Source organism: Chiloscyllium plagiosum, unplaced genomic scaffold, assembly GCF_037043375.1.
Source record: "Chiloscyllium plagiosum isolate Xiang-an unplaced genomic scaffold, Cpla_swu_hap1 HiC_scaffold_28, whole genome shotgun sequence".
Lineage (NCBI taxonomy): Eukaryota > Metazoa > Chordata > Chondrichthyes > Orectolobiformes > Hemiscylliidae > Chiloscyllium > Chiloscyllium plagiosum.
In genome coordinates, this window is record NW_028270166.1 from 31637333 (window position 1) to 31663706 (window position 26374).

General features: G+C 40.6%; 1 protein-coding gene across 3 annotated transcripts in view; it reads right to left on the reverse strand.

Moving 5' to 3' along the window:
• Positions 1–26374, reverse strand: part of timm44 (translocase of inner mitochondrial membrane 44 homolog (yeast)) — an 85688-nt gene that overhangs the window by 7663 nt on the left and 51651 nt on the right. Inside the window, exons 11-13 of one of the 3 annotated variants that reach the window (XR_015751847.1) lie at positions 19074–19163; positions 6661–6743; positions 5248–5358 (exon numbers count right to left, since the gene is read on the reverse strand). Coding sequence is in view for 2 of the 3 variants with exons in the window: in XM_043721044.2 (XP_043576979.1) it covers positions 5248–5358; positions 19074–19163 (201 nt within the window). In the remaining variant the exon portion in view is untranslated. The remainder of the gene's footprint in view (positions 1–5247; positions 5359–6660; positions 6744–19073; positions 19164–26374) is intronic. The other 2 variants (XM_043721044.2, XM_087976094.1) reach the window with 2 other exon arrangements.

The window sequence follows — 26374 nt, forward strand, 5'->3', positions numbered from 1 at the left end:
TAGCATGAACAGCCAAATTTCTGGTATTAAGACTCTAATGCAATGAGGGCTACATCGGGTTCCAAGAAATCGATTCTGTTAGGGGGACCTCTAGTCAGAGGCACAGACAGATTTTTCTGTGGCCAGCAACAAAATGGTGTGTTGCCTCCCTCGTGCCAGGATCAAGGACATCTCAGAAAGGCTGCAGAATGTTCTCAAGGAGGGAAGAGAGTCCAGCAGGAGGTCATTATATACATTGGAACCAACGACATAGGAAGGGAAAAGGTTGAGATTCTGAAGGGAGATTAGAGAGAGTTAGGCAGGAATTTAAAAAGGAAGCCCTCGAGAATAGTAATATATGGATTACTCCCGGTGCTACGAGCTAGTGAGGGAAGGAATAGGAAAATAGATCAGATGAATGCATGGCTGAGGAGCTGGTGTATGGGAGAAGGATTCACATTTTTGGATCATTCGAACCTCTTCTGGGGTGGAAGTGACTTGTACAAGAAGGTTGGATTGCACCTGAAGTGGAAGGGAACTAATATACTGGCAGCTACAGCTGCTCAGGAGGATATAAATTAGTAAGGTGGGGGGGTTCCCAGGGAGATAGGGAGGAAAGCGATCGATCTGAGACTGGTACGGTTGAGAAAAGCAAATCAAACAGTCAGGGCAGGCAGGGACAAAGCAGAGAACAAGTTAGGACTGATAAATTAAGCTGCATTTATTTCAATGCAAGAGGCCTAACAGGGAAGGCAGATGAACTCAGGGCATTGTTAGGAACATGGGACTGGGATATCACAGCAATTACCAAAACGTGGCTATGGGATGGACAGCACTGGCAGCTTAATATTCTATGATACAAATGCTACAGGAAGGACAGAAAGGGAGGCAACAGAGGTGGTGAGTGGCATTTTTTATAACGGATAGCATTACAGCTGTACTGAGGGAGGATCTTCCCGGAAATACATCCAGGGAGGTTATTTGGGTGGAACTAAGAAATAGGAAAGGGATGATCACCTTATTGAGATTGTATTACAGACCTCCCAATAGTCAGCGAGAAATTGAGAAACAAATTTGTAAGGAGATTTCAGTTATCTGTAAAAATAACACGGTGGTTATGGTAGGGGATTTTAGCTTTCTAAACATCGACTGGGACTGCCATAGGGTTCAGATGGAGAGGGATTTGTTAAGTGTGTACAGGAAAACTTTCTGATTCAGTACGTGGATGAACCTACTAGCGAATGTGCAAAATTCTCTTGGGAAATAAGGCAGGGCAGGTGACTGAGGTGTCAGTGGAGGAGCACATTGGGGCCAGCAACCATAATTCTATTAGTTTTAAAATAGTGATGGAAAAGGATAGACCAGATCTAAAAGTTAAAGTTCTAAATTGGAGGAAGGCCAATTTTGATGGTTTTAGGCAAGAACTCTCAGAAGCTGATTGGGGGCAGCTGTTCGCAGGTAAAGGGACGGCTGGAAAATGGGAAGCCTTCAGAAATGAGATAACGAGAATCCAGAAAAAGTATAATCCTGTTAGGGTGAATGGAAAGGCTGTTAGGTGTATGGAATGCTGGATGACTGGAGAAATTGAGGGTTTGGAGAAGAAAAAAAAAGGAAGCATATGTCAGGTACAGACAGGATAGATCGAGTGAATCCTTAGAAGAGTATAAAGGCAGTAGGAGTATACTTAAGAGGGAAATCAGGAGGGCAAAAAGGGGACATGAGATAGCTTTGGCAAATAGAATTAAGGATAATCCAAAGGGATTTTACAAATACATCAAGGACAAAAGGGTAACTAGGGAGAGAATATGGCCCCTCAAAGATCAGCAAGGCGGCCTTTGTGTGGAGCCGCAGAAAATGGGGGAGATACTAAATGAGTATTTTGCATCAGTATTTACTGTGGAAAAGGACATGGAAGATATAGAATGTAGGGAAATAGATGGTGACATCTTGATAAATGTCCATATTACAGAGGAGGAAGTGCTGGATGTCTTGAAATGCTTAAAAGTGGGCAAATCCCCAGGACCTGATCAGGTATACCCTAATGCTCTGTGGGAAGCTAGGGAAGTGATTGCAAGGCCCCTTGCCGAGATATTTGTATCATTGATAGTCACAGGTGAGGTGCCGGATGCCTGGAGGTGGTGTCACTGTTTAAGAAAGGTGGTAAGGACATGCCAGGGAACTATAGACTGGTGAGCCTGACGTCAGTGGTGGGTAAGTTGTTGGAGGGAGTCCTGAAGTACATGATGTACATGTATTTGGAAAGGCAAGGACTGATTAGGGACAGTCAACATGGCTTTGAGCATGGGAAATCATGTCTCACAAACTTGATTGCGTTTTTGAAGTAACAGATGATTGCTGAGTGCAGAGCATTAGAGGTGATCAACAAGGTCACTCGTAGAAGACTGGTTAGCAAGGTTAAATCTCACAGAATACAGGGAGAACGCGCCATTTGGATACAGAATTGGCTCAAAGGTAGAAGACAGAGGGTAGTGGAGGAGGGATGTTTTTCAGACAGCAGGCCTGTGACCAGTGGAGTGCCACAAGGATTGGTGCTGGGTCCATTACCTTTCGTCATTTATATGAAAGATTTGGATGTGAGCATAGGAGGTATAGTTAGTAAGTTTGCAGATTACACCAAAATTGGAGGTGTAGTGGACAGCGAAGGAGGTTACCTCAGATTACAATGGGATCTTGATCAGATGGGCCAATGGGCTGAGAAGTGGCAGATTGAGTTTAATTTAGATAAATGTGAGGCACTGCAATTTGGGAAAGCAAATCTTAACAGGATCTATACACTAAATGCTAAGGTCCTGGGGAGTGTTGCTGAACAAAGGAGACCTTGGTGTGCAGGTTCATAGCTCCTTGAAAGTAGAGTCGCAGGTAGATAGGACAGTGAAGGCAGCGTTTGGTATGCTTTCCTTTACTGGTCAGAGTATTGAGTACAGGAGTTGGAAGATCATGTTGCGGCTGTACAGGATAAGCCATTGTTGGAATATTGCATGCAGTTCTGGTCTCCTTCCTATCGGAAGGATGTTGTGAAACTTGAAAGGGTTCAGAAAAGATTTACAAGGATGTTGGCAGATTTGAGCTATACGGAGAGGTTGGACAGGCTAGGGTTGTTTTCCCTGCAGTGTTGAAGGCTGAGGGATGACCTCATAGAGGTTTATAATATCATGAGGGGCATGGATAGGGTAAATAGACACGGTCTTTTCCCTGGGGTGGGGGGAGTCCAGAACTGGACGGCATAGGTTTAGGGTGAGAGGAGAAAGGTATAAAAAAGACCTGAGGGACAACCTTTTCATGCAGAGGGCGGTATGTGTGTGGAATGGGCTGCCACAGGAAGTGGTGGAGGCTGGTAAAATTGCAACATTTAAAAGGCATCTGGATAGGTATATGAATAGGAAGGGTTTGGAGGGATATGGGCCGGATGCTGGCAGGTGGGACTAGATTGGGTTGGGATATCTGGTCGGCATGGACGAATTGGACCGAAGGGTCTGTTTCCATGCTGTACATCTCTCTGACTCTCAATCTGTCTTTGTCCTTGGGAGCTCACAAAACAGACTGAAGGGCACATTCTTGGTTTGACACTTTAGGAAGAGTGTCAACATCAAAAGGTTGAGTGTGTTCAGTTATATGGGGAAATTGGAGAACCTGGACTGACCTGGATCTAAACGGTGACTCTGCTTTCTCTCCACAGATGATGCCACACCTGCTGAGCTTCTCCAGCATTATTTCAGATTTCCAGCATCCACAGTTCTTTATTTTATATTAATTAAGAGAAAGCCAAATCAAGGTATTCAAAATTATGAAGCATGAAAAAGGAGATTCTGACTGACTGAATCGCTACATAGGAGGAGGAACACACTCTGTTGGCTTAGTGGAATTCTGCTATGCTGCACTGTAAACAGCTGTACATTTATGGGGTTTTGATAGATTAAGTAGGAAAAACTAATTCCTCTGGCAGGGTTGGTAATCCAAAGATCACAGACTTTGAAATAATTGTGAATGTGGAAACACTAAATTGGTTATATTTGATTTGGAACCCATAATCTGAAAGGATGATGGAATCAGAAATTTTAAAAGAAAATTGGACATATTTGACGCTAACTAATTTGCAGATTCCTGGGAAAAGAGATTTTGGCATGATACTAACTTGGATAGATCTTTGAAATGGACGACACTAAATCATAGGATCCTTATAGTGTAGAAACAGGCCATTTGGCCTATCAAGTCCACACTGACCCGCCGAACAGCATCCCACCCAGACCCACCCCTCTACCATACCCCTGTAACCTTGCATTCCCCATGACTAACCCACCAAGCCTGTACATCTCTGAAAGCTATGGGCAATTTAGCACGGCCAATCCATCTAACCTGCACATCTTTGGACTGCAGGAGGAAACCCATGCAAACACGAGAAGAATGTACAAATTTGACACAGTTACCCAAGGCTGGAATTGAACCCGGGTCCCTGTTGCTGTGAGGCAGCAGTGCTAGCCACTGTGCCACCCCTTGATCTGGCAGTCATACAGCACAAAGGGCAGTAACTTGATCTACATTGGCATAATCACAAAAAGGAAACAATCTTCTGTTCCTCATTACTCTCCAGCAGTCCCTTCAACAAGATTTCTGAAGCTGGGGGGAGGGGTATTGGGCTTTAATGTTTCAGACTCTGATGGGTCTTCTATAGTTAAAGAAAAGTCATGTGTGTTTCACCTCTTGTATTAGGATCAGGATACTCTCCCTGAATTTTAGTTACATAGCCACTCTTCATGTTCATGCCTACAAGGAAAGTGGCGTAGTGAAAGTTGAAGGGTTGAGAATCTCAGTCAACTCTAATACAATCCTCACTATCTGTGCAGTTTATAATCTGAACCACCTCAGAACAAAAAAAAGAGGAATTTTCAAGACCAAAAATGCCCAATCACCAAGAAAATTCAACATCACCACTCTGGCTACTCACTGCAGCCCTCAATCCCTCCTCTCTGCAGGAACAAGATTAAATTGTTTTAAGACTTTAAGCGTGTTTTTCTGACAATTAGTCCACAACTTGTATTTCTAATAATTTAATTTTTAAACGTTCCCTGGTACTTCAACTTACACTGAAAGCAAACACTAACACTTTATTGAATCAGTTGCTTTTTACAAACTAAATTGGAAATTGCTTCACTTCAACCAACCGAGTTCACTTTTAATTTTTATAAAAACTCTTGAGATATTTTTGTTATGCTAGCATTTGTGTCATTTCAGGGACTTGAGTTTACATACCGGATCACCCTCTACCACATCTCCATTGTGGTTCTTGATGACCATGACAAGCTGAGCCTGGAAGGTGATAATTAGAACGGGTCCTTGCTCCATCATTTTCCCCATAGCCAGCTGCAATCAAAGAGGAAGTGTGTTGGTCAACAAGAAATGCTCCTCCCTTTCACATTCCCTTTCGCAAATAAGCTTCTCTTGACAGTTCAATTCAATTAGTAGTTTATAGAAGCCAGTTGAAGCAGTTCTCCTGGTTGTGTGGCATGAAATCCATTTTCACTAATACCAGAATGGGTGAATCAATCAGTAAAGGAAATTTGCTTTTGCGATTTGCTAACACTGAGTTCAGATGATGATATACACTTTACAATGTCACTCGTGTTATCATTTTCTTTCTACTGTCTCAGTTGATTAAGGCTTACAGAACAGAAGTCTTGGTCGTAATTCCAAGTTTATATTAAGTCAACAGACCTCAGCTGGGCTAGCAGCTTGGATTTCCCTTTGGATTACAGAAGGGAAAGTAAAATCAGAGTTGCTGCTGATCATCATTCAACGATGTTGTAAAGTGCAGTGTACCACATCAGATAACGACAAGATTTGGTTTATAAAGCAAACAGTGACTGCTGAGATTGAACATCTTAAATTCACGAATAGTAAGCGTGACTGTGAATTGCTGGAAGGTCCATGTAACCATACCCAGTTAGTGTTATTGCCTTTGGAAGAGTAGCAAATCACAATTAAAAATATTCTTGTTGTACAAAAGCTGGAAAATTTGGACTGAAAAAAGCAATAAGAAAATTGGTGAGGTGAAATGAGAATCCTGGAGATAATGGTTGCAGAACAACATTCTAAACTTAGGTAAGCTGCCAGGAATAGGCTGATAGCAGAAACAGAAACATCATGTACAAACATGTGGTCATTCTGACTTTACATTTCCATGGAGAACTTCAAAGGAAACAATATGAACTGAAACACCAGGGCTGAATTAGGTATTTTCTTTTAAGTTTCAGAACATGCAGAACTTAAGAGTCCAGAGATCCAAGTGTCAAACTATAAGAACTTAATACTCAGCTTTTGGAGTTCATCCAAAAAAAAGCAGCAAGATCTCAACATTCAATAAAACATGAGGTTTGTCACTAATGTCACCCATTCTTGTACAGTGAATGAAGTTTAATTGTTACTGTTCCATTTTGTAACAGAAAATGTCAATTAAAATGCCATCATTATTTAAACCAGTGTAGTGTTGGACTCAAGCTGACAGCACTGGAATAGAACATTGGGAAATAATAGGGAGGAGGATCTGGAGCAGACTACCCACCCTCTTAAGTCTGCTCTGCCATTTAATGAGATCATTGCTGATCTGATCAAAATTTCAAATCCACACTCTCACCATCCCTGATAATTTCTCATCCTCTCGCTTACCAAGAATATATCCCGGTCTTGAAAATATTCAAAGACTCTACTTCACCAGCTTTCAGGGACGAGAGTTCCAAAGTCTTATAACGCTGAAGGAAAAGAATTTTATTTCATTTTTATTTTAAATGAGCAGCCTCTTATTTGAAAGTGACCCCGAGTTCTAGATTCTCCCATAAAATGAAACATTTTCTCCAAGTCAAGCCTGTTAATACTCCTCAGGATATCAAATGTTTCAATCAAGGCATCTCTTACTCATCTAAACTCCAGCAATACAAGCAGTGACAGTCTAATCCTTCTTCTAAGCAAAGTGTCCATTTCAGGTAGTCAGGTAAACCTGCTATGAATTGACATCAAACTTACATCTTTCCTTCAGTAAGGTGAGCAATAACTGAAACATAACCTTCCTACACTTATAATCTATTTCCCTTGCAATAAATGACAAAAATTTCTCAGCTTTCCTAAATGGTTACTGTCCCTACATACAAACCTTTTGTGATGCATGCAGTAGGATACCCAAATTGTTCTGCATTTCAGAGCTCCATAATTTCTCACTTTCGATAGAATCATACTGTACAGAAGAGGCTCTTCAGTCCATCAAGTATTCACCAACAAAAGAAAAACTACTCCAAATCTATACTAGTTCCACTTTCCAGTACTTGGCTCATAACCTTGAATGTCATGACATTTCAAGTGCTCATCCAAGCACCTTTAAAGATGAATGTTTCCTGCCTCTAATACCTTCCTCGTCAGTGCATTCCAGGTTCCCACCATCATCTGGGTGAAACAATTTTCCCACAAATCTTCAAATGTCCTGCCTTTCAGCTTAAAATTATGTCCTCTTGTTAATGAACCTTCAAATAAGGGGAGCTGCTATTTTCTATCCAACCTGTCCATGTCTCCATAAACTTATACATCACAATCAGGTCCCATCTCAGCATTCCCTTTCCAATAACAACCTGAGCTTATCCAGTCTCTCTTCATAACTAAAATGTTCCATCCCAGGCAACATCTTGATAAATATCCTCTGCACCCCATCCTGTGAAATCACATCATTCCTATAGCGCAGTGAACAGAACTGTGCACAGTACTCCAGCTGTGGCCTAACCAAAGTCCTGTATATCTCCAACATAACCTCCTTCCTTTTATAAGCTTTGGCACAAATGATAAAGTGCCCCATTTGCCTTCTAACCATTCTATTAAACTGTTGTGCAATATTCAGAGATCTGTGGTCAAGCACTCTCAGATCCTTCTGTTCTCAGAGCTTTCTAGTACCCTGTTATTCAACAAGTATTCCCTTGCCCTGATATTTCTTACAAAGTGCATCACCTCACACTTACCAAGTTTAAATTCCATCTGCCAGTGATCTACCCATCTGATCAATCCATCTGTACCCTCCTGTAATTAAACACATTCTTCCTTATTGTCAACCACCCATACCATGGCAATATGCTACTCATGAGCTTTTATTTCCTACAATAAGCTGTGATGTGGCAGTTTATCAAATGGCTCTGGAAATCTAAGTACAGTACTGTCACTGGTTCTCCTTTATCCACAACATACCAACTCCGCGTGGGCGGCACGGTGGCTAGCACTGCTGCCTCACAGCGCCAGAGACCCAGGTTCAATTCCTGCCTCAGGCGACTGACTGTGTGGAGTTTGCACATTCTCCCATTGTCTGCGTGGGTTTCCTCCGGATGCTCTGGTTTCCTCCCAAAGTCCAAAAGATGTGCAAGTTAGGTGAATTGGCCACGCTAAATTGCCCATAGTGTTAGGTGCAGGGGTAAATGTAGGGGAATGGGTCTGGGTGGGTTGCGCTTCAGTGGGTCGGTGTGGACTTGTTGGGCCGAAAGGCCTGTTTCCACACTAAGTAATCTAATCTAATTTATTGTTTAAACATGATTTTCCCTGCACACAACATTATCTTAAACTTATCTAAGTGCCCATGGTATAACTTCTTTAATAATAGGTTCTAACATTTTCCCTATGCTAGATGCCAAGCTAATAGTTTCCTGCTTTGGACCTTCCTCACTTTTTGACTAAATGAATTGTATTTGCTAATTTTCAATCTAATGATTCGTTGAATCAAGGGAATTTTGGAAAATAAGAACCAGTGCATCAACTATCTCTCTAGAACTGAGGTAGTGCAAGCTTACAGATCCAACAATTTACTGTCTAGCACTTCTTTGGTGATTGTAACTTTCCAGAGTTCCTCCCTCCCTTCTACTTCCTGACTTAAAGCTGATGTTACTCTTCAGCCCTGAAAGGCAGAGAGTTCAGTTGCAAAATACCTGTTCAGTTAATCTGACATCTCCATATATTCTACTGTTACTTTTCCACAGTCACTATAGATACTACTCAGTTTGTTAACACTAAAATATTTACACAAACACTTACTATTGCTTCTAAAATTTCAGACTAATTTTCTCTCAATTTCTACATTCGTCCCTCCCTTATTAATTCCTGAATATACTCAGCTGCTTTTTGTAAAAAAAAATTGTCTAATCTTCTAACCTGCCATCTGTCTTGGCATAATTATAGTTTCTCTTTAAGACTGATCCTATTTTTAACATTTCCGGTTATGGATGCTGGATCCATTCCTTGGACGTTTTCTTGTTTATGGAATGTATCTGTGTATTCTGAAATACCTGTCAACTTAGACGTCTGCCACTGCTACTCAACCGATTTTTTTTAAACCTAACTTGCCCATTCACTTTCAACAGCTCTGCCTCCACACCCTCAATTTCCCTTATTTAATTTTTTAAAAACAGCTTTGGACCCATTCCTCTCCCCCAAATTGAATGTTTTTCCATCATATTATGATCACTTCTACGGAGGGGCATCTTCACTGTATCTTGACATGGAGACAGCTGAACCAAATCTGCCTTCCACTTCGATACTCGCAACACAGTTAAATTAAACCCTTCAATGGCCCTCAATTGTTACTTCAATGGTTTGTAACCAGAGTTTTGAATAAGCAATTCCAGAATTTGCCATTAATTAAAATCTAGACACCAGTTTTGTATTTAAACAAGAGACTTAATTTACTTAACAGACAATAACTTAAGCAGATAAAAATTAACAAGATAATTTAAGTCAAAAAATGAATTGCTGGAGAAACTCAGCAGGTCTGTCAGCATCTGTAGGGAGAAAACAATGGTAAAGGTTCAAGTTCAGTGGCTCTTCATCAGATGCTATGCACATTCAGATACAGTATTCAGTTTTATCCTGCTATAAATTTCAGTCTGAGCAGTTAGTTTACTCTTAGATTTATACTCTATCTCCCTTCTTGTCATGGTCTGTTTACCACTGTCTGTATAAATCTCTCTCTCCGTGCCTCATTTCTACTCTTTGATTTACAATCTTTCTAAGCTTGATCTCTTGGCCCCACTATTTAGTTTAAAACCTTTTCTACTTCCATATTATGCAGCTTGCAAGAAAACTGGCCTTAGTACAGTTCAAATTAACAGTGTCTCCTTGGCACATATCCACTTCCCTGGAACTGGTGCCAGTATTCCATACATTGGAACTCACTGCTCCCACACCAGTCTTTGAGCCACACATTCATCGCTCCAGCCTAATATGACCATTTTGCACCTGGCTCTATAATAATCTCAAGACTATTGCCTTTGAGGTTCTGCTTCATAATTGATGCCTAGCTCCTCATTCTGACCGTGCAGAACCTCCTTTGTTGGTACCAACATTTACCAGGAAACTGAACCCTTAATTAACCAATTCCAACTCTCTCTCTCTCTCTCGAGAGTCACAGAGAGTGCTCAGTTGTATGTAGTTGACTAGTTGTGTTTATATGTTCCTCACACAAAGCCTAGCGGACCCAGTTTCAACTGCTTTTTCAATTGTCTAACTACTCTTCCACAGAGACCTTGTTAAAATGCAAACAAAATTAGCTTTGCATGAAACATACAATTCTCTAATGCACGGACTACCAGCATTCAGTCCTAGGTCAAAATGAGCTGGTTTGGTGCATTTGTATGCTCCTGAAACAAGACTTCACTATGCCAATTAGAGGATACAAGCAACGGGTGGCAGAGCAACTTGGACTTGCTCCATTCCCTGTGATGGTCTTTGATGGAGTCTTGCATAAAAAGTACTTTATTATGTCACACTTCACCTATTTCTTACGTTATCATGACTAAAGCCCAACATGCCCTGTTTCTTTTGTAGCAGTAAACAGAGGGTGGGAATTTTACAAAAACTTTATCTGGAAATCTGTCAAAGCATATCACAAAGGATACAAATGTATTTTCAAATGCAATGATTATTGTCATGAAAGAAAATTTAGCATGGCAAGATCCCACAACAATCTTCAATTAAAGAGTTTTTGGTGGTGGTGCTAGCTGAGAGGGGAATGTTAACCAGAGCAGCATCATGCCACTTCTAAATTTTACACAACCTGATTTTAATAACTGACAATGCAAATTCTTTCGTTACTGATCGAGTGCCAATCTAGATTATGTTCCCAACTTCTGGAGTCTGGCATGAAGCCATAACTTTCCTACTCAAAAGGCGTTGGGCTACTAACTCAGCCAGGTGGCACTTATCTTTGCCACCGTGATCCTTAGTGCCTTTTACAGGGAGATGGGTACCATGGGAGCTTCAGTGCATTATTTCCTCCTCCAAACCTATATTAATTCAATTCCCGTCCTCTCTTCCCATCCTCCCTTATTTTTGTTGTTGTTGCCCATCTCTTGGTGATGGTCAGTACTGTGACTTGTTGGAACTTATAATAACATAGAAAGTGAAGTGGCTTAGTTTATGAAGAGTTTGGAATAGATCGGTGAGAAAGGTATTATTATTTTTATTTGTTTTCCAAATCTGTTTTTAATGGCTTAATAACCTTCATTCTAATTCCCTCCCCAATGGCATTATAGGTCAACTCACAGCAATGACCTGCAAGGAGTTCACCACCATCTTCTCAAGTGCAATAGGGACAAACAATAAATGCTGGCCAGTCACTAATGCCCACATGCCATAAATGAATTTTTAAAATGTCATTTGTAATGAAGCCAGTGTTTAGAGCTTTTTCTAATGAGACTAAAAGATACTATGCATTCCCTCACAGCTGGATTATGTGAATACAACTTCTTCTGGCATGAGTCCTATCAAAGACGAATAATTAATAGACAATTTAAACGTTCCATTTTATTTCTCTCCTCTGGGATTTCCTCTGCATCCCACTGTGCCAGTCCCTCTATCCGTTATAAATACATCCACATACCATGCTCTGTCTGAGAAGAACATAAGGACAAGCCAAAAACTCTGTCCCACAATCAATGTAAACAGACACTGCTGGAAACTGTTGATTTAAAACAAAAGATTAAATTCCAGCTGGAGACCCTTCACCAGTAAACATTCATTAAATTATTAATTCTGTCTCTTTTCAGAGGCTGATGAACCAACGTATTCCCAGAATTGTGTGTCCATCTCAGGTTCAGTTTCTCTTTGTAGCTAATACTTATTTCTGTATTCCAAGGTCTCAGGCTTCCTGATAGTAATTCCCACTAACGCAGATTCTTAAGTCAATGTTCATGGTGTTTAGTCAGTATTCTCATTAATATTAACTGCACTGACAAAAAAAAATTAGCATGGATTCGTTAAGATCATATAGGCTCTTCAAATATCTACCAGCTCCAGAAAGCTTGTTCAAAACTATCAATAATTCACTACATAATGATGTCAAGAGTTTCTGGAAACTTGGCTGCAAAACACTTCAGAACATTGAATGGGACTGCCTTTTGACAAACAAATCACTGATAAGCTCATTATCAAAGACGAATGTTGTGATTAATTCTCTATATTGTTGATGTTATTCAGTAATTTGGATGCAAATTATATTTAGAATGGGGCTACTAAATAAACTGCTGAGGGCTGAAAATTCTTAAATCACAGTTAGATGTTTGCAGATGAATTCCTTTTACTCAATGCAATAAGACTTACTATGAAGGAAGACATGAAGGGCACTTTGCTATTTCTTCTTTTTTATTGAAAGCCAAATTCAAATAAAGGTCAAGTTCAGGTCTGTATCTCAACAATTCTTGGCAGTTTGGGCCATAAAATGCAACATTTTTTCTGATCCAAGTGGAGGATCCAGGTTCAAAATGTCAGTGACTTTGTAGTAACTAAGGAAAGGACTGATCTGAAATGTTGTCAACAACAGACTGCATTTCTATGGCAACTTAGGCAAGTATTGCAAGGCACAACACAAGAATGGAATCATACACAAAAATATTTCAAAAGATAGGGTTCAGGTTAGTTAAAAGTGTGAATAAGATTTAAAGGGAGACGATTTCAGATCTTAGGGCTGAGATATGTGAAGAGCTGTCAATGGCAGTGCAAAGTCAATGGGGAATGCTGAGGCAGAGTTATAAGAATACAGAATTCTCCAAAGGGATATAGGGCTGGAGGAATTACAGAGATGTATTGCTGCTGCACATAATGTCCTGATCAGACCCCATCTTATGTTCCAAGCGCAGCTCTATGCACTTAATCACATATATAACTGTCCTGTAAGGGAGCAACAAAGAAAATTTGGACAGTCAGGAATTTATACTCAGATAAAATACTGAGTTTGTTTCATTTCTTAGAGAGGAATTTTAGATTAAATAATTCAAGCTTTCTGATATTCCAAATATGTTATCAAAACTTGTTGGGCAAATTGTCCATTATGGCAAGCTATTAAAATCCCAGGTGACATAGATTGTAAATTAGAAAAATCAGAGTAAGGAGTTGTAGGTAGATAGGATAGTGAAGGCGGTGTTTGATATGCTTTCCTTTATTGGTCAGAGAATTGAGTATAGGAGTTGGGAGGTCATATTTTGGCTGTACAGGATGTTGGTTAGTCCACTTTAGGACTATTGCGTGCAATTCTGGTCCCCTTCCTATTGGAAGGATGTTGAACAACTGGAAAGGATTCAAAAAAGATTTACAAGGATGTTGCCAGGGTTGGAGGGCTTGAGCTATAGGAGAGGCTGAATAGGATGGGGCTGTTTTCCCTGGAGCATCAGAGGCTGAAACGTGACCTTGTAGAGGTTTATAAAATCATGAGGGGCACGGATACGATAGATAGACAAATTCTTTTCCCTGAGTGGGGAGTCCAAAACTAGGCGGCATAGCTTTATGGTGACGGGGAAAGGTTTAAAGGGACTTAAGGGGCAACTTTAGCAGAGGGTGGTGGGTGTATGGAATGAACTGCCAGAGGAAGGGGTGGAGGCTGGTACAATTGCAGCATTTAAAAGGCATCTGGTATATGAATAGGAAGGGTTTAGAGGGATATGGGCCAAGTGTTGCCAAATAGGACTAGATTAGGTTGGCATGGATGAGTTGGACCGAATGGTCCAACTCTATGACTCTAAGCTATTTTTCTAGCCACAGAACAACTGAGTCATAAAGTTAGTTACCAGAAAATAGTAGACAATATAAATTTCAAGTCACTACATATTTTCTAGAGTGCAAAACAGTTGAAAGGTTGAGCACATGGACAGATCAGAAACACCCAAAGCTTATTGGGTTTCTCCCTTTTGTAAAATACTCTAAACTAAAAGACAAGTGGAGAAAGCAATACAATTTTGATTTGAAAATAATTAACTCTATTTTGTTTGCTGTCAGGGTTCAGGCAGCTTAAAATGATTTGCTCAAATTGTGCTTTCCTGTGAATAAAATTGGCATTATACATGTTACATCCTTGTTCAAAAAAATGGTGTGAAGGTAAGCCCAGCAACAAAAGGGTGGGCAATTTAACCTCAGTGGTAATGAAGTTTCCAGAATCAATCATTCTGGTCAAAGTTATAGTCACTTGGACAAATGTAGATTAATTAAGGATGTGGATTTGTGAAAGGAAAATCAAGTGTAATTAAAAGTGTGTGATGGATGAAGAACCAATAGGAGCAATTGAGAGGTAACTCAATTATTATCTTAAATAAGTGGAGGGCTATGGAGAGAGAGCTGGGATCTGGCACTCAGTAAATTATCCTTCAAAGACCCAGTGCAGGCATGACAGATCAATAGATGATATCCTGCTATACTGAGGCACTGTGAGCTTTGGGTCAAAGAATAGAATCAGGATTAAACTGTCCCAAGTGATACTTTTGCAGACCTGGAATTCTCAATTTAATCCCCAACCATGGATATTTCAAACACCTTACTGAATTTATGACGGCATGGAGAGACAACCAGGGGTTCGGGTACATAATTTTTGGAAATTTGGATCACAGATAGACAAGGCGTTTAGTATGCTTGCCTTCACTGGTCAGACCTTTGAGTAAACGAGTTGGGACATCATATTCAGATTGTAGAGGATGTTGGTGAGGCAGTTCTGGTCACCCTGTTATAGGAAGAATATTATGAAGAAGGTTCAGAAATGATTTATCAGGATGTTGCTGGGAATGGAGGGTTTGAGTTATAAAAATAGGCTGAATCGGCTGGGACTTGTTTCACTGGAGCATACAAGGTTGAGAGATGACCTTAGAGGTTTATAAAATCATGAGGAGCACAGATAAGGTGAATAGCAAAGGTATTTTCTCAAAGGTGGGGGATTTCAAAACTAGGGGGCATTTTTTAAGGTGAGAGGAGAAAGATTTAAGAAGGACATGAACTATTTTTGCACAGTGAGTGGCTTGTGTGTGGAATGAACTGCCAGAGGAAGTGGTGGATGCAGGGACAGTTATAATATTGAAAGGCATTTGGATAAGTACATGGTTAGGAAGGGTTTAAGGGGGAATATGGGCCAAATGCAGGCAGGTGAGACTAGTTTAGTTTGGGGACATCATCAGCATAGACTAATTGGATCAAAAGGGTCTATTTCCATGTTGTATGACTTTATTGTAATAGGAGCATCGTAATATTTCAAGGAACTTGAAGGTACACAATATACACTCATTATATCAATCTCCTGTATCTGACAACCTCATAGCCATGGATGTTTAAAATCAGCTTTCAAAGAAAGGTTAAGCAGCATTTGTGGAAAAACAGAACACAGACAGTTAATGATGCAGGGTTAAAACCATTCCTCTAGAATTAGAAAGGGTCTTAGAGCTGAATCATTGACAAACTACTTTCTGTTTTGCTGCAGACACTTAGACTAGCTGTATATTTCCAGCCTTTTATTGCTTTTAAATTTGGTTTCTGTAATTTGTCCAGCTCTTTTCTTCATTCTGGTACCAAACTTGTGCTTGGGTGTTCTATAAACACACAACAAACTTTTGGGGAGAAAGCAGGAGCTGTACTGTAGTAAATACTTCGTTGCAGAAATGACAATCGCAATTTTAAGATAATTAGAAATTCCTGGCATTGTGTTCAAGGTTGAATTTGGATGGATACTCAGTGAAAGCAGTCTCACAGAGCCCTTTTAAAGGAAAGCATTAATTCAAGTACCTGAGGAATTAGCCATTAAGGAGATTAAAAGAGAAATGTGACCGCTAAAGAGAATAAAAGTCATTCTCTGAAAGTAAATCAGAAGTCTTTAATTTTACTCTTATCCTATTAAATCCCCCATATGTCAATAACATAACTGAATTGTTTATTTAAGTAATTAAAATAAAATTAAAATACAGGCAAACCTGGGCAGAGACCTGGCAGGGCCCCGAAAACAGCAAAAGAAGGGAATTAGTGAAGATGCCTGGGGAGAGGGTCAGGAGAGAGAAGGATCATCACTTTGACTTCCTCCATATAATTCTCAGAATTTGAGAACAGTAATCCTATAATCCCAGGGGGTTAAGAATAGATTTACCACTTGTCCTTGAGGAAGGTGCACTGTGCAGGAACCTTCTAGGAAGGCAAGTACAAGAATGTCTTAAAATCTAGGGAGCCCTGATCTTCAAAAGCAGAACACACAGAAACCAAAATAGCAAAACACCATGGATAAGTCAGTAAGTACAGTTACAGTCAATCCAAAAGCTGTAACAAAAATCTGAACACAATAATTGAGCAGGAAATGCACTTTGCATTAGACTGGTCCAGTTGAAGAGCCCAGCACTTGCACAGGTAAAATGGACAGATAGCATCCTATATTGATGTTTCTGTAATTCAACATCTCACCCTTGGTTCCTTGAGATGCCTGCATTTGTTTTTTTTTGTGCAAAATTGAATAGTTTCTTGTTCCTATGTTGCAATTTGCTACATATGTTAGATGATTATTTTGTTTAATACATTATCCCTGGTTTCCCTATTTACTTTGGTCTTAATTTCTATATGTTGGGACACCCAGGAAGCATCGACTACAACAGACCTACATCACTAGGCATTCATACTGCAGATTTCATGTGTCATGGAGTCATAGGCATGGAAACAGACGCTTTGGCCCAACCGTCCATGCAGACTAATTGTACTCACCTCTTTCACTTCCTCTGGCAGCTCATTCCATATATGCACCACCCTCTGTTGTCCCTTGGGTCCTTTTTAAATCTTTCCCCCTCACCTTAAAGATATGCCCTCTAGCTTTGGCCTCACCTTCCCTGGGAAAAGACCTTGGCTATTCATCTTACCTATGCCCCTCATTATTTTATATCCATAACATCAGCCCTCAGGTCTTCTACCAGTGCTTTCTTCTTTATCGAAGAAAGTGATTCAGTTAGGTACATTTCCAGAGACATTGTGAACTCTTTGCTGAATAATTTAAAATGATATGTCTAGATAATGAATGTTGGCAGATTGTGTAGTTTTGGAACTATGACTATAGAGCTAAACACAGCCTCTTGTCTTTACATGTACATTTACCTTTATGGTCATCAGCTAGTGTTCTGGTACTGATCTGCTGCATGCAAGTTCAGGAACACTGAGGCCAATTTGTGACAATACTATGGCTTTAATTCTGTCCTGGTATTACGATGAAAGCTTGAGACAGGTGTTGCTCAAAGCCAATAAAATAAACAGCTTGCGAGGCCTTGGGCTGTTATTTTCAAGTAGGAACATTAGAAGCAACCTGAATCGGTGGGAGCAAGCTTCCATAAAACCAGAATTTTTAGTTTTAGCTTCCTGCAATTGCTGGGCCTTAAAGCTGGATGTGGAAGTTCTTATTCCTCTCTCCGTTATAGGTAAAAGCTGGTGTTCTCTCCCTGCTGCAGAATGGCATGTGAGACAATCTACTTTAGTGAATTTGCCTTTGCCATGGGTGTGTTCATGGGATGTTACTGTATTGGAAGTCAATTAGTATATAATATATATATATATTATTTTGTGAAGCATTTCAATAGTTCCAGTTAAGCCAATTCTTTTATTATTTTGTCTGTATTTTAACTGTACATGCAACGTAAAAATAAAGCATGTCTTACTGAAAGTTGATAGTTTGACCAATCGAATTGCATCTGCAACATAAAGCCTTACACTTTTAAAATAAGGAAAAGTTAGGGTCTAAACTATATTCTTAACATATTTTGAGGGGGTTTCGGCTGATCCATAGCAAATTGCAGCATATTTTGGGTGGCATGGTGGCACAGTGGTTAGCACTGCTGCCTCACAGCGCCAGAGACCCGGGTTCAATTCCCGCCTCAGGCGACTCTCTGTGTGGAGTTTGCACATTCTTCCCATGTCTGCGTGGGTTTCCTCCGGGTGCTCCGGTTTCCTCCCACAGTCCAAAAATGTGCATGTGAATTGGCCATGCTAAATTGCCCGTAGTGTTAGTTGCAGCGGTAAATGTAGGGGTATGGGTCTGGGTGGGTGCGCTTCGGCGGGTCGGTGTGGACTTGTTGGGCCGAAGGACCTGTTTTCACACTGTAAGTAATCTAATCTAATTTTGTTAACATGAGTCAGTAATTAGTTTACAGGTGCCTAACTTTCAACTATTATGCATCATAGTTTTAGTACAGCTCAAAGCTTGTTCCTGGAGATTATTTTGCGATCTTGTCTTGGACAACTGGTGATGATCTTGAGTCAAATGTCCTAAAGTGATAAATATACCAATGCAGTGTCAGAAATAACATAACAGCCATTGTACATAAATTGTGACCCGCTCCCATTGCATTGGTTGTGTTATTACAAACATGACAAATGCCCTTAAAAGCACAATCTCAAGGCCATAACCCAGGCTTTTGGAAAAATTTTAAAAATATAGCAGCAAGCACTAAAACAATACTGGTACACAGAGTGAAGCACAGGCAGACAGATTGACAGTTTGACATACCTCTTTCATTGACCTGCTGTGAAAAGCCAACATGAAAATCACTCTTGCAGAATTAACTCACCTGCTATGTATTTCTTGAATTCTCTGTTTTTGTTGAGAGTCATATTAACAAGATGAGACATGCCAGTGCTAAGGAATGGAACATTTCTTTTCAAATGCCAAGTGCTAGCATTAAGCATTTCTAAATCACATACAACAGGGGTTAGATACAAAATAAGGCACCCGGTACTCATGGACCTGCCGTTACACAGTGAGAGAGTGAACACTGCTAACTAAGCCAATTACTTACATCAATATTGTCAATGTCAAGTATTTTGGATCGGAACTGAAGGTTCATGGCTTTGGCTTGCTGGATGGGTTGTGCAAGCTGGCTGTAAGTCTGATGGTGAGGTAAAGAAACAAAATGTTACTGTTAAATACAAACCCATTGAACTGTCTGAAGAGGTCAACTAAATTGGAATATCCAATGTCTTGGACATTTATGAATTATGAGTTTAATTCTACTCAAGGTTCACACTTCAGCTTGAAATTTTGGAATGGAGTTTTTTTATTTGCTTGTGGGATGTGCATCACTCACAAGGCCAACATTTGTTCCCATCCCCAATTGCCCTTGAACTGAGTGGCTTGCTAGGTCATTTCAGAGGGCAATGAATAATCAATGACGTTATCGTGGATCTGGAGTCACATACAAGTCTGAGTACGTAAGGAAAGCAGATTTGACCTGCAAAGGATTTTATTTAACCAGATTTATTTTTACAACAATTAATGAACAGTTGTCATGGTTGTCATTTCTGAGACTATAATAGTTAAACAATTCTATATCTCATTGGGTAGGAAAATGATAAAACACTTCCAGAATACATTGCACGCCACTCAAATGATGCAACGTCATCTTGTGATGCAATGACTTGTTCTCATCACATATTTCATTTACAGTTTTAATATGTACATATAGGGACAAAGCACCCGAGTTTTGGCAGTGACAAACTTTAATGTATTAGCTGTGAAATTAGCTTCACTCTGTACCCTCCATTGACCAGAGGTACAGACTGGTCATCTCATGTAGAGCTTATAAGGACTTGAAAGATGCCTGATCAGTACAGTCAGACAGAAAGGATTGACAGATTCCATGGCAGGAACAGCAGATCAAGAACTGAGTAGAAAACAACCTGAAATTTAGGTCTGGATGGAAATTCAATTAAAAGTCAACTGGTGGAAAGGAATAGAATTATCTGAAACAAAAGGAATTGAGTAGCAAGTGGTGGCAAGTAGAGTTCTTCACTTTTCACCACTAAATTGAAATTCCAGATTTCGAATGGTATTATAGAGTCAGAGTCATAGAGGTCACAGAAAATGTCTCTTCAGTCAACTGACTCTGCGCTGGTCAAAAACAACCACCTAACCATTTTAATCCCAATTTCCAGCACTTGGCCTAGAACCTCATGTGCCTTTGACACTGCAAGTGCATATCTAAACACTTAAATGCTATGAGCACTTTAGCATCTACCATCCTTACAGGCAGAGAGTTCCAGATTTCCACCTGGGTGAAAAACCTATTCCTCACATCCTCTCTAAATCTCCTGCTCCCTTATCTTAAATCGATGCCCTGGTCATTGACCCTTCCACAAGGGAAAAGCTTGTCTAGTCCTCAATTTTTTACATCTCAATGGTGTTCCGCCTCAGTCTCCTCTGCTCCAAGGTATGCAATCCCAGTCCATCCAATTTCTCTTCACAACTAAAAATCTCCATAAGATACAATGCCAGAATTAGGCCAATTGAGCCTGCTCTACCATTTGATCATGGTGGATATGTTTCTCAAACGCATTCTCCCGCCTTTTCCCTATGACCTTTGGGTTCCTTACCAATCAAGAACCTATTTGTCTTAAATATAAGCAATTATTGCTGAGGACACTGAGTTCCTCAGATTAACTACCCTCTGACTGAAGAAATTCCTCATCATCTCCATTCCAAATGTCATCCCTTCACACTGAGATTGTGCCCTCAGGTCCCAGTCTGTCCCACTAATGGAAACATGTTCTCCATGTCAACTCTGTCCAGGCCTCTCAGCCCAGGTAACAGTGGCAAATCCTGGTAAATCTCCTCTCCAGTGAAATCATATCCATCCTATGATGTGGATTTCAAAACTGCACACAACACTCTAGCTGTAGCCTAACCAACTTTTTTCATACAGTTTCAGCACAACCTTCCTGCTCTTAAACACAATGCTTTGGCTAATAAAGGCAAGTATCCCACATGCCTCTGATCCTTGGTGCTTCCCAGGGTCCTACTGTTTGAGTATTCCCTTGCCATGTTTGTCCTGCCCAAGTGCATTACTTCACACTTATTCAGATTGAAATCTATTTGTGACTGATCAGCCCATCTGACCAGCTCAACTATATCTTCAAAAACACCCCTCCACCATCACCTTGTGCTTCCTTCCACTCAGTTAATTCTGGATCCAGTTAGCCAAATTTTGTTGGATCTCATGGGCTTGTATCTTTGAGATCAGTCTCCCGTGCAGGGTCTTATCAAAAGACCTTCCTGAAATCCAAGTAGACCATGTCAAAGTCATCATCCTCTACACACTTGGCCGCCTCTCCAAAAGTTCAATTAAGTTGGTCAGACATGACTTCACTTTAACAAAACCATGTCGACTGTTCTTCATTAACCCCAAGTGCAGATTAGTTCCGTCTCTTAGAATTACTTCCAATAGATTACCCACTACTGAGGTTAGTCTGTATGGCCTATGAATTGCTAGTTTACCCTTTGCTCCCTTCCTTGAATAATAGTACCATATTAGCTGTCATTCAATCCTCTGGCACCTCTCCTGTGATCAAAGAGGAATTGAAAATTATTACCAGCACCCCTGCTGTTTCCTCACTTTCCTCACTTAACAGCCTGAGATATATTTCATCAGTCCTGAAGATTTTATCTACTTTGAAGTCTGCCAGACCTCTCAGAAACTCCTCAGTTTGCTAATTTATTTAAATATATCACAGTATTCTGCAAATCCATTCATTTTCTCAGGATTCCTGATAATTAGAATGGGAATCTAGAAATACAGTGAGAAGGCATGCTTGCTAATGCTCTGGGATGGTGGCTCAGATTGTAGACTGAGTGATGAAGCTGGACAATAAAAAAAGGTCAAGCCTAACTGGACCTAAAACATTGCCAATTTTCACTATTCCTTCAGTGAATTAAATGTCTTGGGTGAGATGTCAAACCAAGACCTCATCTGCATGCTCAAGCAGCATAAAAGATTCAATTACATTGTTTGAAGAATAGCAACATGGTTCTCCAACAAGTCCTGGTGAACATTTCCTTTTTCAAATGCCAAAACAGATGATTTATTCATTAGCTGTTTAAGAGAGCTCACCATTCGCAAACTGGTTGCTTGTTTACCTCCTTAAATAACTAGGAATATACCTCAAACGTCAATAGCTAAGAGTTTTAGGGTGTTCCAAGAATGCAAAAAGGCTATTATAAATGTGAATTCTTTATTTTCCTTAGTTTGCACTAAATTGAAATGCCCACCATTAGCTTAGGCTCCCAAAATAATCCAAACAAATTACAAAGATCCTTAGAGACAATGCTGCAACCCAAAACAACTGATTGCCAGGCACTGCATGTGCATCCATCAATAACAGTGCATAGCAACAGTAAAATAAGCTGGACAAAGTAAATTATTTATAAGCATTTCTTCAACTGTACAGAATACCAAAAATATCCCGCAGTTCCAGAGAACTGTGAAGAGCGACCTTAAATCTCAAAATTCTCTGGAGACTGATTTGATAACAAAGGTTAATCTCAAACTCCCCAACATCAGACTGTTTCCTGCAAACAGAACAATTTCTCTCTTTGCAAGGACAGAAACATGCACCTTAGGGTGTAGGTTTGCTCGCTCAGCTGTAGGCTTGATATCCAGATGTTTCATTACCTGGCTAGGTAACATCATCAGTGGCGACCTTCAAGTGAAGCGAAGCTGTTGTCTCCTGCTTTCTATTTATATGTTTGTCCTGGATGGGGCTCCTGGGGTTTGTGGTGATGTCATTTCCTGTTCATTTTCTGAGGGGTTGATAGATGGTATCTAGATCTGTGTGTTTGTTTATGGCTAAGCAAAGACATGCCAGAGAATTCTTAGAGGCCTGGCACTCCAACCACAGCGCCATAAACAAACACATAGATCTAGATACCATCTATCAACCCCTCAGAAAACGAACAGGAAATGACATCACCACAAGCCCCAGGAGACAACAGCTTCGCTTCACTTGAAGGTCGCCACTGATGATGTTACCTAGCCAGGTAATGAAACATCTGGATATCAAACCTACAGCTCAGTGAGCACACCTACACCCTAAACCTCAACCTGAGCTACAAACCTTCACAAACCTTGCAAAAAAATGCACCTTATTAGTGAAGGTGATTCACAATTGACAAGCTCATTATGCTAACAACTGTATTTCAGATTTTACTTTCACATACTGCATTCACTCTGTGATCTGCTCCAACTACCAACCCAGCTGTATTAAGAATACATAGCGTCATAGAGATGTACAGCATGGAAACAGACCCGTTGGTCCAATTCGTCCATGCCAACCAGATATCCCAACCCAATCTAGTCACACGTGCCAGCACCCCGCCCATATCCCTCCAAACCTTTCCTATTCATATACCCATCCAAATGCCTTTTAAATGTTGCAATTGTACCAGCCTCCACCGCTTCCTCTGGCAGCTCATTCCATACACATACCACCCTCTGCACGAAAACGTCGCCCCTTAGGTCCTTTTTATATCTTTAACCTCTCACTCTAAACCTACGCCCTCCAGTTCTGGACTCCCCCACCCCAGGGAAAAGACTTTGTCTATTTACCCTATCCATGCCCCTCATGATTTTGTAAACCTCTATAAGGTCGCCCCTCAGCCTCCGACACTCCAGGGAAACAGCCCCAGTCTGTTCAGCTTCTCCCCATAGCTCAAATCCTCCAACCCTGGCAACATCCTTGTAAACCTTTTCTGAACCCTTTCAAGTTTCACAACATCCTTCCGATAGGATGGAGAACAGAATTGCACACAATATTCCAACAGTGGCCTAACTAATGTCCTGTACAGCCACAACATGACATCCCAACTCCTGCACTCAATACTCTGACCAATAAAGGAAAGCATACCAAACTCCTCCTTCACTATCTTATCTACCTGCGATTCCACTTTCAAGGAGGTATGAACGTGCACTCCAAGGTCTCTTTTTACAGCAACACTCCCTAGGACCTTACCATTACGTGTATAAGTCCTGCTAAGATTTGCTTTCCCAAAATACAGCACCTCACATTTATCTGAATTAAACTCCATCTGCCGCTTCTCGGCCCATTGGCCCAGCTGATCAAAATCCTGTTGTAATCTGAGGTAACCTTCTTCACTGTCCACTACACCTCCAATTTTGGTTTCATCTGCAAATTTACTAACTGTACCTCTTATGCTTACATCCTACCTTCATAAATATTCCAATTATGGGGTAACAAACAAGAGTTTGGCTTTTTTTTAATTCCTCATTTCTCAAGATTCAACAGTAAAATTGATTGGAAGTAAGGAGTGGAATTAGCAGAGACATTTATGATTGAAAATAGATGCAGAAAGAGGCCGTTTGACCCTTCAAGCCTGCACCACCATTCAATATGATCATGGCCAATCATGCAACTCCAGTATTCCGGTCCTGCTTTCTCTTCATTCCCCTTGATTCTGTTTGCTGCAAGGGCCACAACCAGCTCCCTCTTGAACTGGCCCCAACAGCTTTGTGGTACAGAATTCCACACATTCACAAACAAGTGAAGAAATTCTTCCTCATCTCAGTCCTGAATGTTTTACCCTTATTCTTAGGTGGTGACTCCTAATTTTAGACTTGCCCAACCTTGGGAATGTTCTTCCCACACCTAGCCTATCCAGTCTCATCAGGATTTTATATGTTTCTTGTAGATTCCAGCAAATTCAAGCCCAGTCGATCCAGTCTTTCTTCAATGTCAATCTTGCCATCCCAGGAATCAATCTGGTGAACCGTTGCTGGATTCCTTCAATAGCAAGAATGTCTTTCCTCAGGCTGGGAGAACAAACTGCACTGAATTCTCAAGGTGTGGCCTCACCAAGGCCTTATATAAAAGCAGCAAGACAACCCTACTCTGATACTCAAATCGTCCCGCTATGAAGGCCAGCTTCCCATTAGCTTTCCTCACCACCTGCTTCACCTGCATCCAACCTTCAACAACTTTTCTACCATCACACCCAGGTTTCGATGCACCTCACCTTTTCCAAAACTGCCACCATTCAGATAATATGCCTCCCTGTTTTTATGACCAAAGTGGATAACCTCACAATTAACCACATATTGCATTTGCCTACTCAGCCAGCCTGTCCACGCCACCCTGTAGCACATACTGCCACCCAGCTTAGTGTCATCTGCAAATTTGGAGATATGACGTTTAATTCCTTTGTCCAAATCGTTAATGTATACAGAGGAACCTTGTATCCGTTTCGTTTATCCAAATATCGAATTATCCAGCAAGATTGCAAGTTCCCAATGCTTGGCTAAACTATATTTTCTGGCATTCAATTATCCAGAATTCAATTATCCAAACGAAATACTCCCCGCCTGTGTCCTTCGGATACTCGAGCTTCTTCTGTATTGTGAATAGTTGGAGTCTTAGCACTGAACCGTGCATTCCCCCATTTGCCACTGCCGGGTACTCTAAATAGGATCACTTTATTCCAACTCTCTGCTTCCTGTCTGCCAATGAGTTTTCTACTAATAACTTACTTTCAATATCATGAGCTTTGATTTTTACTAACTAATCTTCGTGTGGAATCTTAGCAAAACGTTTTGAAAGTCCAGATACACAACATCCACTGATTCACCCTTCGTCCGTTTTACTAATCACATCCTCAAAAAACTTCTAGAAAATTTGGCAAGCATGATTTCCCTTGAGTGAATCCATGCCGACTTGGATGACCCTTTCACCAGGTTCCAAATGTAGAGTTATTACATCCTTAATAAATTGACTTCAGCACTTTCCCAACCACCAATGTTCGGCTAACTAGCCTGTAATTCCCCATTTTCTCTCTCCTTCCTTTTGGAAAAAGTGGCTACATTAGCTACCTTCCTGTCCTTTGGAACTCTTCCAAAGAATGCCAGAAAATGACCACCAATGCATCCACTATTTCTAGGGCCACTTCCTCAACTACTCTGGGATGCAGAGCATCGGGTTTTAATCCCACCAATTTCTCCAATACCATTTCCTGACTAATAAGGATTTCCTTCAGTTCTTCCTTCATACTTGACCCTGTGTCCCCTAACATTTCATGAAGGTTACTTTAAGAGGGATTAGGGAAACTTGTTTCACATTTACCCACCAATTACCACTGTCAATTCTCATGGTTTTATCATAATGATTCTCCAGTGGATCTCAATATTGTCGTCTGCCTTTTAGATGAGCTAGGTCGGGAACTCTACAGGTGCCTCTGGTAATTTTTCCCATTCTAACCTGATTTTCAGGAGGGCTTTCACAGCCAAACCTAATACTGCCTCGATACTTTGGAACACAG